The sequence below is a fragment of the Salvelinus namaycush genome, chromosome 3, assembly GCF_016432855.1.
Source record: "Salvelinus namaycush isolate Seneca chromosome 3, SaNama_1.0, whole genome shotgun sequence".
NCBI classification, from domain to species: Eukaryota; Metazoa; Chordata; class Actinopteri; order Salmoniformes; family Salmonidae; genus Salvelinus; species Salvelinus namaycush.
The window spans coordinates 84,974,941-84,988,653 of NC_052309.1; the positions used below are offsets into that span (position 1 = coordinate 84,974,941).

At 44.2% G+C, this 13,713-nt stretch overlaps 1 protein-coding gene across 1 annotated transcript; it reads left to right on the forward strand.

The window, feature by feature from the left end:
• Positions 1–350: 350 nt before the first annotated feature.
• LOC120044089 (proton channel OTOP2-like) lies at positions 351–4,588 on the forward strand. The gene is made up of 6 exons (XM_038988678.1): positions 351–735; positions 1,417–1,553; positions 1,679–1,737; positions 1,943–2,070; positions 2,366–3,237; positions 4,418–4,588. The coding sequence occupies exons 1-6, from the start codon at positions 351–353 to the stop codon at positions 4,586–4,588; spliced, it is 1,752 nt and encodes a 583-aa protein (XP_038844606.1).
• The last annotated feature ends 9,125 nt before the right edge of the window (positions 4,589–13,713 follow it).

The window sequence follows — 13,713 nt, forward strand, 5'->3', positions numbered from 1 at the left end:
GCGGGCACTGCTTCTGATGATAAACAATGTCATATCACTGATGGGGTTGACATTGATGATGAAATGAGGTTAGAAGCTGGGTTACGGGAAGGAGGGACCTCCTTATACAGGCAGAGCCTTTGAGTGGACGGTTAGGTGTTCACACAACTCTGATCAGTACAGACATACTTTCTGAACTCATTTGATCTTCTATCTTTTGGATAGGATATGACATTTTGAACAGAGCGAGCTTGGATTGTAATAAACCACAAACAAACTGTGGACTAGCTCTTTACAGAATGAGAAACATCATTCACTTGACCTTTGGCTTCTTTTCATGTGAATCCAGCAAGATGACATCTGAAGCTGAGATGGCGGTTGAGGAGGGCTACATATCCCCCCCGCCCACCCTCCCCTCCACCCGGTGTTCCATCCACTTGGGAGTCCAGGCGGGGAGTATGAGGAGGGGGAGCGACGTCCTCTCGACCAGCAGGGGCACGGTGAGGGAGAGGGGCCGTAACCGTAGCTGGCTACTCTCTAGCATCATCACGGTCAACGTCCTGATCCTAGGTATTGCTCTGGTCAGTGGCAGTGTCTTCAACAACGTCAAGATCAACACCATCAATCTGCAGATCTTCCTCATCGTCCTCCTCATCCTCACCACTGCCTGGATGCTGTACTACACCATCTACACATCCAGGGAAGATCACGCCGTGCTCTACAAGGATAGCCATGCCGGGCCTGTGTGGCTCAGGGGTAAGAGAAGACACATGTTTTTCTGATCTTCTGGTTCTACAGCTGCTAAATTTTCACAGTTTTAGTTTTTTCCCTGAAAATCACTGGAAATTAATAATCTCTCTTTCTGTTAAAATCACTGGACATGGTATCCAAGAGTTCATCTGACTCCGGGGAAGTAGTTGGCCCTGGCCTGCTGCTTTCATGGCCATGTACTCTTATAATCTCCACCCAGCACAGCCAGAAGAGGACTGGCCACCCCTCAGAGCCTGGTTCCACTCCAGATTTCTTCCTAGGTTCCTGCCTTTCTAGGGAGTTTTCCTAGCCACCGTGCTTCTACATCTGCATTACTTGCTGTTTGGGGTTTTAGACTGGTTTTCTGTTCAGCACTTTGTGATATCTGCTGATGTAAAGAGGGCTTTATAAATACATGTGATTGATTGATTGAAGTAGATAAAGGGCCTCATTGCCAAAATGCCGGAGTATCCATTTAATAATATGTCTTTCTGTTAAAGTCATGGACATAAATCATCTCTCTTTTGATTGGGGAAGAGTTCTATTCCAGTAGGATATAATTTACTATAACTAGACAAAGTTTTACATTCACCCATTGTCTTTAATGAGTGTGATTATTGAATGAGTGTGAGTGATTGAATGAGTGTGATTATTTCTAATTGGATTTCATTGTGTTTTTCTCTCTAGGTGGACTGGTGCTGTTTGGCTTATGCAGTCTGATTATGGACGTGTTTAAGATTGCCAACTACGTAGGCTACCTGCACTGTGACTCTGCTGTGAAGATAGTGTTCCCTGTCCTACAAGCTGTGTTCATACTTGTCCAGGTAAGAACACAAGTTCAGACATCTCAAATGGAGCTTCCATTAGGTGATATGACATTAAGGAAACCACTGAGGGATTTGGCTGGTGAGAAAAATGCAAGTATAGGTGATCATTGTATCTTTTTCAGACATACTTCCTCTGGCTCCATGCTAAAGACTGTGTACAGCTACAACGGAACATAACTCGGTGAGTGTCACTAACTGCTACTGTATAACTGAATTTATTACGATTTAATTATGTAAATTGATGGTTGAACATTTAACATTCCCCTTGGAAAGCATAAAGTCTATTCTATTATATTCTGTTATATTCTATTCTTACAGAATTAAGTAGGATATAAAAATAGAAAGTATTCTATTCTGTTCTGAACTCCTGTGTTTCCCTCTTGAAGCTGTGGGCTGATGTTGACTCTGTCTACCAATCTGATGTTGTGGATGGCAGCAGTCACAGAGGAGTCCCTACACCAGACTGTTGTTCCACCAGAGGACGGCAACAGCACACATTCCTATGACATCAGAGGTGGAGAATATTGTGTTGTTGAATCTTCTCTCTAGAAAATCGAATGAAAATACTGCAGGGTTGGGTTCAATTCCATTTCAATTCAGTATGTAAAGTGAAATGGGAATTCCTTGTTTAAATGAAGGTTCACAAAAATAAAATACATAGAAATGTACAGTTTACTTTCTGAATTTACTGAATTGAAATAGAATTGCCCCCAACCATGAAATACTGTAAGAACAAAACAAACAAACCAACATAATAAAACATCACCTCACAAGTCAAACAATAAAGCTCATCTTTCATTTAATTTCAGCCTCTGGCGGATACAGCAGCTGTAACTGCAGCCACTCTGCCTGTGCCGTCTTAGAGAAGGCCTATTACTACCTGTACCCCTTCAACATCGAGTACAGCCTGTTTGCCTCGGCCATGGCCTACGTCATGTGGAAGAACGTGGGCCGCTTGATAGACGAGCACAACCACCACTCGCTCCATTTCCGCTTGAAGGACGTGCTGGTGGGGCCTGCGGTCGGGCTGGTCATGCTGGGGGCGGGCCTGGGAACCTTCATCTTCTACGAGGTGGACGTGGAGAAGGGGGACCCGGAGAAACGTGACATGGTGCTGATGATACACTACGTGATGAACACGGTGGCTGTGACGCTCATGTCCGTCTCGACCGTGGCTGGTTGCGCCATCTACCGGCTGGACCAGAGGGACCACGTGTCGGGGAAGAACCCCACACGGAGCCTGGATGTAGGCTTGCTGATCGGCGCCTCAATCGGACAGTTCACCATCTGTTATTTCACCATCGTGGCTGTGGTGGCAACGGGGGCCGAGGGCCACCTCAACGCTCTCAACCTGGCTGTCTCCCTGCTCACTGTGATCCAGCTCTGCCTGCAGAACATCTTCATCATCGAGGGCCTGCATCGCGAGCCCTTCCACGAAGACATGCACCAGGCCTCTGTATTCACAAACCCATACGTCCTTCAAGCCCAAGCCCATAGAGACATACACAACTTCCCAGGGACATTCATGGAGACCAAGATGTCCCCGGCCCTCACAGTTCACAGTATGCATGTTGCTCCTTCTGCTCCTTCTGGTTCCCCCCTGCCTCAACGCCATAGGCTGACATGGAAGAGGAGGGCCCTGAAGGAGATCTGTGCATTTCTGCTGCTCTGCAACATCCTTGTGAGTAGCCTACTGAGTACCCACCAATGTCCTTTTCAAAATGGCTCTTTTAAAGGGCTTGTTAACCTAGGATGTTGTCCTTTCATCCAAAACAGTTTTTATTAAGTTTGGATAAACTAGGGCCTCCTGAGGGGCGCAGTGATCTAAGTCACTGCATCACAGTGCTAGCTGTGCTACTAGAGATCCTGGTTTGTGTCCAGGCTCTGTGGCAGCTGGCCGCGACCAGGAGACTAATAGGGCTGCGCACAATTGGCCCAGCGTTGTCTGGGTTTGGCCGGCAGGGAGCTCTTGTCCCATCGCGCACTAGCGACTCCTGTGGCGGGCTGGGTGCAGTGCACGCTGACACGGTCGCCAGGTGTACGGTGTTTCCTCCGACACATTGGTGCGGCTGGCTTCCGGGTTAAGCGGGCGTTGTGTCAAGAGGCAGTGTTGCTTGGCTGGGTTGTGTTTTGGAGGACGTACGTGTAATGCCCGGGGTGTAGTGGAGGAAGGAGGCAGACGCAGGAGACAGAGAGTTCAGAGTAGCGTACTAATTTAATCACACATAGGTGAACACGACGCCACTCCAAGTAAATGCTCCAACACATTAACGAGAACAAAATAATCCAAAAGACAACGTACACTATCCGTGACACACAAGCATGTACAACCTGTACACAAAACAATCCCGCACACCCAGCAGGCAGGGCTGCTGGGTAATAAAGCCCCACTAATCACCCTAACCACAAACAGGTGTAACCACTAAACAAATAAGGAGGGCGAGGAAAAAGTCAGTAGCAGCTAGTAGGCCGGTGACAACGACCGCCGAGCGCCACCCGAACAGGAAGGGGAGCCACCTTCGGTAGGAGTCGTGACAGTACGGCTCTCGTTCTTCGCCTCTCCCGAGTCCGCACGGGAGTTGCAGCGATGGGACAAGACTGGAACTGCCAATTGGATACCACGAAATTGGGGAGAAACATTTGGATAAAACTTCAACACCCTAGGTACGTCGAAAATAAGATGAAACTGCTGAATCATCATTTAAAGTAAAACAAATATATGTTTTCATAACTTGCTCATGAGCCAAACAGGGTTACTGGTTATTTGTGCAGTACAATACATCATAGTAGAGTATGATGGTAACTTGTATGTTTAAGGTGAAAGATTGGACTGAATATCTTTACTCTGTTTCCATTGACAGCTCTGGATCATGCCGGCGTTTGGCGCCCGCCCTCAGTTTGACAACACGATTGGAGCAGAGTTTTACGAGTTCACCATGTGGGCGGCTGTTGTGAATATCGGACTTCCTTTCGGAATCTTTTACCGTATGCACTCAGTCGCCAGCCTCTTTGAGGTCTTCCTAACCTCCTAAGCAGGTGAATTACAGGAACAATTCTGAACTATTTTTTGTATAATATTTTTTATTAAATATGATTAAAAAATAGATTTTATTCCCACAACAAATACAAACGTATACATATGAACAACCATTTACAGACGCACACAAACAACAACTACATCTCACCTGCCCAGACCTGCATGCTCACATGCCCATCCCTAGAACACCAGCTACATCTCATCTGCTCAGACCTGCATGCTCACATGCCCATCCCTAGAACAACAGCTACATCTCCTCTACCAGACCTGCATGCTCACATGCCCATCCCTAGAACACCAGCTACATCTCCTCTGCCAGACCTGCATGCTCACATGCCCATCCCTAGAACAACAGCTACATCTCATCTGCTCAGACCTGCATGCTCACATGCCCATCCCTAGAACACCAGCTACATCTCCTCTGCCAGACCTGCATGCTCACATGCCCATCCCTAGAACAACAGCTATATCTCATCTGCTCAGACCTGCATGCTCACATGCCCATCCCTAGAACAACAGCTACATCTCCTCTGCTCAGACCTGCATGCTCACATGCCCATCCCTAGAACAACAGCTACATCTCATCTGCCCAGACCTGCATGCTCACATGCCCATCCCTAGAACAACAGCTACATCTCATCTGCTCAGACCTGCATGCTCACACCTCCATCCCTAGAACAACAGCTACATCTCCTCTACCAGACCTGCATGCTCACATGCCCATCCCTAGAACAACAGCTACATCTCATCTGCTCAGACCTGCATGCTCACACCTCCATCCCTAGAACAACAGCTACATCTCCTCTGCTCAGACCTGCATGCTCACATGCCCATCCCTAGAACAACAGCTACATCTCATCTGCCCAGACCTGCATGCTCACATGCCCATCCCTAGAACAACAGCTACATCTCACATGCCCAGACCTGCATGCTCACATGCCCATCCCTAGAACAACAGCTACATCTCATCTGCCCAGACCTGCATGCTCACATGCCCATCCCTAGAACACCAGCTACATCTCATCTGCCCAGACTTGCATGCTCACATGCCCATCCCTAGAACACCAGCTACATCTCATCTGCCCAGACCTGCATGCTCACATGCCCATCCCTAGAACACCAGCTACATCTCATCTGCCCAGACCTGCATGCTCACATGCCCATCCCTAGAACACCAGCTACATCTCATCTGCCCAGACCTGCATGCTCACATGCCCATCCCTAGAACAACAGCTACATCTCACATGCCCAGACCTGCATGCTCACATGCCCATCCCTAGAACAACAGCTACATCTCATCTGCCCAGACCTGCATGCTCACATGCCCATCCCTAGAACACCAGCTACATCTCATCTGCCCAGACTTGCATGCTCACCTCCCCATCCCTAGAACACCAGCTACATCTCATCTGCCCAGACCTGCATGCTCATCTCCCCATCCCTAGTGCCTGCATTATTGTTTGCTACTCTGCCTTAAATTGTACCAATTTGTTTTTCTCGGTAGCCCATGCTATTTCAACATTTCAATAATACATCATTAGATGTTTCCATTGTGTTAGTGATGGCGGATTGATTTCCAAGTTTTTAGTATACATATTTTCAAGATGAGTGATGAGAAGAGAATCTTCCAGCCCATTGGGTATCTCACTACCTTCACATATGCCATGTCTTGAAATGTCCAGACAGATGGATTAAAAGTAAGTTTACATTGTAATACTTCTGACAGCCAATTGTCTTGCTCTGCCCACAACTTTTGGACATTATAGCATTCCCAGAAAGCATGGATTATTGAGTTATTATTAATTTTACACTTAAGACATGACTCTGCCCTTGTGCTGAAGAATTTGTGAATTCTGTCTCTTGTATCAAAAATATCTATACGTTAATTTGTACTGGATTAAGCATCATTTCGTTAGCTATGCTCCAACTTTCCCTCCTTCTTGTGTGAACATCAATTCTTTTTAAGTCTTGGTTCCTAGAGCTTATATCTTTATTCTAAGAGATAGTCAGTTGGATAGGCTCTCTGCAAGTTTTTGTATATCTTTCCTATCATATGAACATCATTTTCTGAATAAATAAAAAAAAAAAAAAAAGGTTGCTCTGATGTCCAAACGATTTCAAATTGCATTTTTTTTATACACTGCTCAAAAAAATAAAGGGAACACTTAAACAACACAATGTAACTCCAAGTCAATCACACTTCTGTGAAATCAAACCGTCCACTTAGGAAGCAACACTGATTGACAATACATTTCACATGCTGTTGTGCAAATGGAATAGACAAAAGGTGGAAATTATAGGCAATTAGCAAGACACCCCCAAAAAAGGAGTGATTCTGCAGGTGGTGACCACAGACCACTTCTCAGTTCCTATGCTTCCTGGCTGATGTTTTGGTCACTTTTGAATGCTGGCGGTGCTCTCACTCTAGTGGTAGCATGAGACGGAGTCTACAACCCACACAAGTGGCTCAGGTAGTGCAGTTCATCCAGGATGGCACATCAATGCGAGCTGTGGCAAAAAGGTTTGCTGTGTCTGTCAGCGTAGTGTCCAGAGCATGGAGGCGCTACCAGGAGACAGGCCAGTACATCAGGAGACGTGGAGGAGGCCGTAGGAGGGCAACAACCCAGCAGCAGGACCGCTACCTCCGCCTTTGTGCAAGGAGGTGCACTGCCAGCGCCCTGCAAAATGACCTCCAGCAGGCCACAAATCTGCATGTGTCTGCTCAAACGGTCATAAACAGACTCCATGAGGGTGGTATGAGGGCCCGACGTCCACAGGTGGGGGTTGTGCTTACAGCCCAACACCGTGCAGGACGTTTGGCATTTGCCAGAGAACACCAAGATTGGCAAATTCGCCACTGGCGCCCTGTGCTCTTCACAGATGAAAGCAGGTTCACACTGAGCACATGAGCACATGTGACAGACGTGACAGAGTCTGGAGACGCTATGGAGAACGTTCTGCTGCCTGCAACATCCTCCAGCATGACCGGTTTGGCGATGGGTCAGTCATGGTGTGGGGTGGCATTTCTTTGTGGGGCCGCACAGCCCTCCATGTGCTCGCCAGAGGTAGCCTGACTGCCATTAGGTACCCAGATGAGATCCTCAGACCCCTTGTGAGACCATATGCTGACACATGCACATTTGTGGCCTGCTGGAGGTCATTTTGCAGGGCTCTGGCAGTGCACCTCCTTGCACAAAGGCGGAGGTAGCGGTCCTGCTGCTGGGTTGTTGCCCTCCTACGGCCTCCTCCACGTCTCCTGATGTACTGGCCTGTCTCCTGGTAGCGCCTCCATGCTCTGGACACTACGCTGACAGACACAGCAAACCTTTTTGCCACAGCTCGCATTGATGTGCCATCCTGGATGAACTGCACTACCTGAGCCACTTGTGTGGGTTGTAGACTCCGTCTCATGCTACCACTAGAGTGAGAGCACCGCCAGCATTCAAAAGTGACCAAAACATCAGCCAGGAAGCATAGGAACTGAGAAGTGGTCTGTGGTCACCACCTGCAGAATCACTCCTTTTTTGGGGGTGTCTTGCTAATTGCCTATAATTTCCACCTTTTGTCTATTCCATTTGCACAACAGCATGTGAAATGTATTGTCAATCAGTGTTGCTTCCTAAATGGACAGTTTGATTTCACAGAAGTGTGATTGACTTGGAGTTACATTGTGTTGTTTAAGTGTTCCCTTTATTTTTTTGAGCAGTGTATGTAACTTTTAAGTCATTTATTTCCTGTTACCAAGTCATTTACAGTTTCTATGCCTTTAGTTTTCCATGTGTACCAATTTATCAGTTAATTGTGAAAAGCTATCCAAGGATTGTTCCATAAGGTTGTGTTTTTAGGGAGTGATGTTGGTTCTTGTAGAATACGTTACATTTTCTTCCATATCTTTATAATGTTCTTATCTATGAAGTTGTTAATGCTCTTATCTTTATCCTTTGAAAATAAACATGTAGAAAGATTTTGGGGATGAGCATGCGCATCTTCAATATTTACCCATTATTCACCTTTAGTGTATTTAACTATATGTCGCAAGTAAAAGCCTTGGGTAGCGAGTCGATACAATTCCATGTCTGAAAGGTTAAAACCACCCTCAGACTTAGGAAGATGTAAAACGTTCCTTTTTATTCTATGAATTTTATTTGCCCATAAAGTCTGTAATGACCGAGTATAGTTAAAAAAATATGTATTCGCCACGGTAATTGGTATTACCAAAAATAAATACAAAAACTTTGGGAGCCATGGCATTTTGAAGAGGTTTATTCTACCTGTAAACTGTATGGGAAGATTGTTCCATTTAATTAGATCTGCTTTCATATTGTTGAGTAATGGAATAAAGTTATCTTTATACATTTGTTGTTCGTTGTCACTTATTAAGCAGCCTAAGTAAAAAAAACTGTCATCCACTTAAATAATTGCTGTAGATCAGGAGTTATTATTTTTCCTATTGCCATTATTACATTTTTTCCCAGATGTTTTTGAGATTTTAAAGTATTCTGAAAATATTTTTTGAAAAGGGGGCATTGAGTTTTTAATATTGGTATTATAACCTTTGTTATTATTTTATTGTCACAATTTATTAAACTTCTGGGTTTTTAATTAGCAGGGGACTCTTCAGATTTTCCAGTAATGTTTTCATGGTTTCCAATTGGTAGTTACAGTCTTGTCTCATCGCTGCAACTCTAGTACGGACTCGGGAGAGCCGACCGAGTCAGCGCGCATTGCGCCCGGCCCGCCACTAGAGCACAATGGGACAAGGACATCCCTGCCGGCCAAACCCTACCCTAACCCGGAGCCAATTGTGCATCCCCCCACCCTTCTCCAGGTCGCGGCCGGCTAAGTCAAAGCCTGGACTCGAACCACAGCTAGAGATCAATGCAGTGCCTTAGACCACTGCACCACTCGGGAGGACCTAGATTTTCCTAGTTTAAATATAACTGAAATAACAGTTTGATACATGGAACTAGGAAGTACTGAATTGAGTGACATACACTACCTGTCAAAAGTTTTAGAACACCTACTCATTCAAGGGTTTTTCTTATTTTATTTTATTTTTTTCTACATAGAATAGTAGTGAAGACATCAAAACTATTAAATAACACATAAGGAATCATGTAGTAACCAAAAAAGTGTTAAACAAATCAAAATATATTTTATATTTGAGATTATTCCAATAGCACCCCTTTGCCTTGATGACAGCTTTGCACACTCTTGGCATTCTCTCAACCAGGTTCATGAGGTAGTGCATTTCAATTATCAGGTGTGCCTTGTTAAAAGTTCATTTGTGGAATTTCTTTCCTTCTTAATGCGTTTGAGCCAATCAGTTGTGTTGTGACAAGGTAGGGGGGAAACAGAAGACAGCACTATTTGGTAAAAGACCAAGTCCATATTACTGCAAGAACAGCTGAAATAAGCAAAGAGAAACAACAGTCTATCATTACTTTTCAGACATGAAGGTCAGTCAATACGGAAACATGGTAAATGGTATGTGGCCTTGGCAGAAACAGCTTCATATGAAAGATTGATTTATAAAATGAATGGTAAACTCGCTTCTTTTTCTGACATCTGGGGACATTTTCTATCAGAGATAGAAAGTGAAAACAATATGTAATGACCTGATGGACTACAGACATACATAGATGACTGGTAGGGGTAGGGATTTATTTTATTATTATTATTTAAATGTTTTAAACTCTTTTCCTTTTGTTGTAATAGTTGTTATAGGGGAAGTGGGGGGTTGTGGGTGAAAAATGAAAAGTTTGTTTCCTTTTCTATTGTTGTGGGCGCGGTGCGTTCTGCATTTTGTTGCATTGGAGCCTTGTTCTAAAATGGATTAGGTTGTTTTTTATGTGGTCCGTCTTGGAGTGAGGCTGTGGCGTGGCGGCGTGCGGGCGGGGAGTCTGGGTGCTTTCCGTGTGCTCTGTATATTCATGTCTGTCAAGTTATTGTTTAATGCCAAATGTAATTCAATTGCATTGTTGTTATATAGTAAAAGGAAACAATATAAACTCTAATAATAAAGAAAGAAGGTCATACCATGGATCATTTAGCTATTTGATTAAGAATTTAAATATATATATATTTAACAAATATTTAAAAAATGATTTGATAAAATATTGAATTTGGCCTTTACTACTATAGCCTATCAAAACACATTGAAAAAATGGATCATAAGGAATAAGGTTTTGATGTGTCTGTCCTATATCTAGGACATACGTACTGTATAAGAAACCTCAGGAAATATTTGTATGTTTTTTGAAAACATATTTAATACTTTTTTTGGGGGTAGGAACAAAACTACCTCCATACTTCCATAAATTTTTAAAAACCGGTTACCTTCAGACGATTCCAGTGACACTTGTGGGGGTCGTAGTCGTGAGAGTCTCATCTTTCCATAGAGTGGTCATATTAGTTTGAAGACAGATTGTCAGGATGTCTCATGGTCTGCCACCTTTCACTGCAGATGCGGAAGTGCGAAATCGGCAGATGCGGCGGTTTGAGAAGCAGTATTCGTGTTACATAACTCAACTAACCTGGTCCCAGATCTGTTTATGTCTTGCCAAGTTGACAGTGTTTGTGTTGTCGTGCCAAGTAGGCAATGTTTGTGCTGTCTTGACACAGTTAGTGGCAGATAGACAATTCACACAGCCTTGCCAGGTTGGCAAGACAGCACAAACAAGATCTGGGACCAGGCTAGGACTGAACATCACATCCTCCTGAAACGACCTGCGCTAGTTTCTTCTCTCAACTATCTGCACCAGACAAAATGTGTATAGTTGTGCTGATATAGGTGATGTTTTGTGACACTACAATTTATTTCCCCAAGACACCGATAAGGCTGTGTAAAACTGTGAATGATCTACATGACATTATTAAAAGTGAGGTCATTGGGTTGATTACCACAAGGCTTTTACCTGTTCAGTCATGTTTTTTTTGTCAGTGATTACTTCAAGGAAGGGAGGAAGGAAACTTATATGGAATTTGAGGGGGTGTAAAGCCATAACACATACGTTTTTCCAGCAGAAGACTATGATCAATAATGTCACACTTCCACCTATGGACTAAATAATGAACAGCAGAAAAAAGTACAACTACTGTGTAAAGACATACCACAGGACAGTGGCGTGCCGTGGGCCTGGGGCCTGGGCCTTCAGTGAGGTCCTACACAGTCCCACCCGAATTAATCCACCTCTTATTACCATCATTATGATGCCATGGCTCTAGACACTATACATTTAGACAGAAACGCAGTATAACCAGGCGTTGCGTCACCTTGAAATTGACAAATTGACATTTTTGGGTAAACAGTGTTTACCCAAAAACATGACACAATCAATGAGTCTTTTCAATATTTCCCTATTTTTCTTCACCTTTTCATTGTGCAGCTCCGTTGCCCTGCGCGCTTGTTCGTTGAGCTGTAGATCCACTCCGGTGTCCCCAAAAGTTTTCAAAAGCACCATTGCTTGTAAGTGCCCAGCCGTACTTTGGTGTCTCGTTGCTGCCTTGGTTAGACAACTCAAGTTTGCAAAGCCAGTGTGGCTCCAAACACCAAATCGATCACTTGCAAATAATAGGCATTCCCAGCAGTACAGTTTGCAGTGCTTCTCGGAGCCTGTGAGCCATTGATAGCGCTCGTAGTTGGAACTTTGAAAGTGGCGAACGAACCCCTTTCCTGCCTGTGACAGGCTTTGTAGCGTCGGCGTCGGGCGACCTCTCCTTACAATGTCTAACTTTTCTTGAAAAGTTCGTCTTGAGAATGGCGTTATAATTATATCCTCGACCAAATCGATATCTTCTCCTCCTTCCGCCATTGTGGGTTGAAAAAACAGCTTAGTAGTACGCGAATTAATTCGTTTATCAAATTCAGTTTCCTAGTTCTGAGGTTCTGCATAGACCTGCCCATAGGACCTGCCTCTCAATATTGGTAATCCAATCAAAAGACGTGCACGCACTACGCCTGCTAGCTGGCTCCTGTGTAACACCGGAGCCAGCCAGCAGGCGTACAATAGCCAACTCTAAAGCTGATTGGTTGACACTAAATTTTAACTTCCATTCACTTTAAGCTACAAGCGCCCGCACTGTTGATTCTGAAGGCCTGAGGGCAGATTTTAGACCCCTGGCAACACATGATGGCTGAATATGATTGGATAAAAGATCTAACATAAAGACCAGCCCTCCAAATCTCAACCTGGGGCTGGAAGCAGTGCAACCAAGAGGAAAGCTATGAAATGAAGAGTATAACTCTTACTCTGGGGAATAATTTAATACATATTTGTGGGAAAATATATTTAAAAAAAATTATATTCTGATGATGTTTAGGCCAGCAGAGAAGGCCTTGCTGGCCCTGACGGCCCACCACTGCCACAGGAGGTTCGGTATACTCCTAGCAGACCTCGGCTAGGCAAAGCAAACATCTGTTCCTCACATACTCCCTTTAAAGAACTTAACTTGAAAAACAAAGGGATAAAAAAAACTCTTGAGATGCCGTAACAACAACATAGCCAGTATACACTTCCTCAAAATAGTCTGAATTATTCTAAGATAAATCCAGAAATCTGTAATTCATTTTGACATTTTTTGCCGAGGAGGTCTCAGTCATGCAGCTGTACATCTAAACAAAGATGTTTGGTGAAGTAAGTTAATAAAAAAATAGTTGTGTCTCGTTGAATGAATCCCGTCCATAGTTCCCACTCCTACTAGGAGTAGTACTGTTGACCAATCACCGACGAAGGGGGCATAGACTTCGGCTACCGAATTTCGACTTGCCTCAAGAAAAAAAATGTGTGTGCTCAAAATGAAACTAATAAAAAAAGTCACAGAATTTAAATAGAAATGTGCACGAGTTGTTGACTGGGAAGCATGCGACAGGCTTAAGTAAGCTCGATATCAGAAAATTCTATATGACATCTTATGGTCCCTTCAAATGCAATATGATTGTAATGTCTATCAACAATGACAAGCCAACGGGGTCTGACAACTTGGATGGAAAATGACAGAATAATAGCAGACGATATTGCCACTCCTATTTGCCATTCCTTCAATCTAAGCCTACTAGAAAGTGTGTGCCCCCAGGCCAGGAGGGAAGCAAAAGTAATTCTGCTACCCAAGAAAAATAAA

Excerpts from the sequence above, each read along its gene's own strand:
- LOC120044089 (XM_038988678.1), top strand. The coding sequence starts at position 351 with ATGGCGGTTGAGGAGGGCTACATATCCCCCCCGCCCACCCTCCCCTCC. Across the intron at positions 1,738-1,942 it reads CTACAACGGAACATAACTCG|CTGTGGGCTGATGTTGACTC; the intron begins GTGAGTGTCACT and ends TCCCTCTTGAAG. Across the intron at positions 3,238-4,417 it reads TGCTGCTCTGCAACATCCTT|CTCTGGATCATGCCGGCGTT; the intron begins GTGAGTAGCCTA and ends TTCCATTGACAG.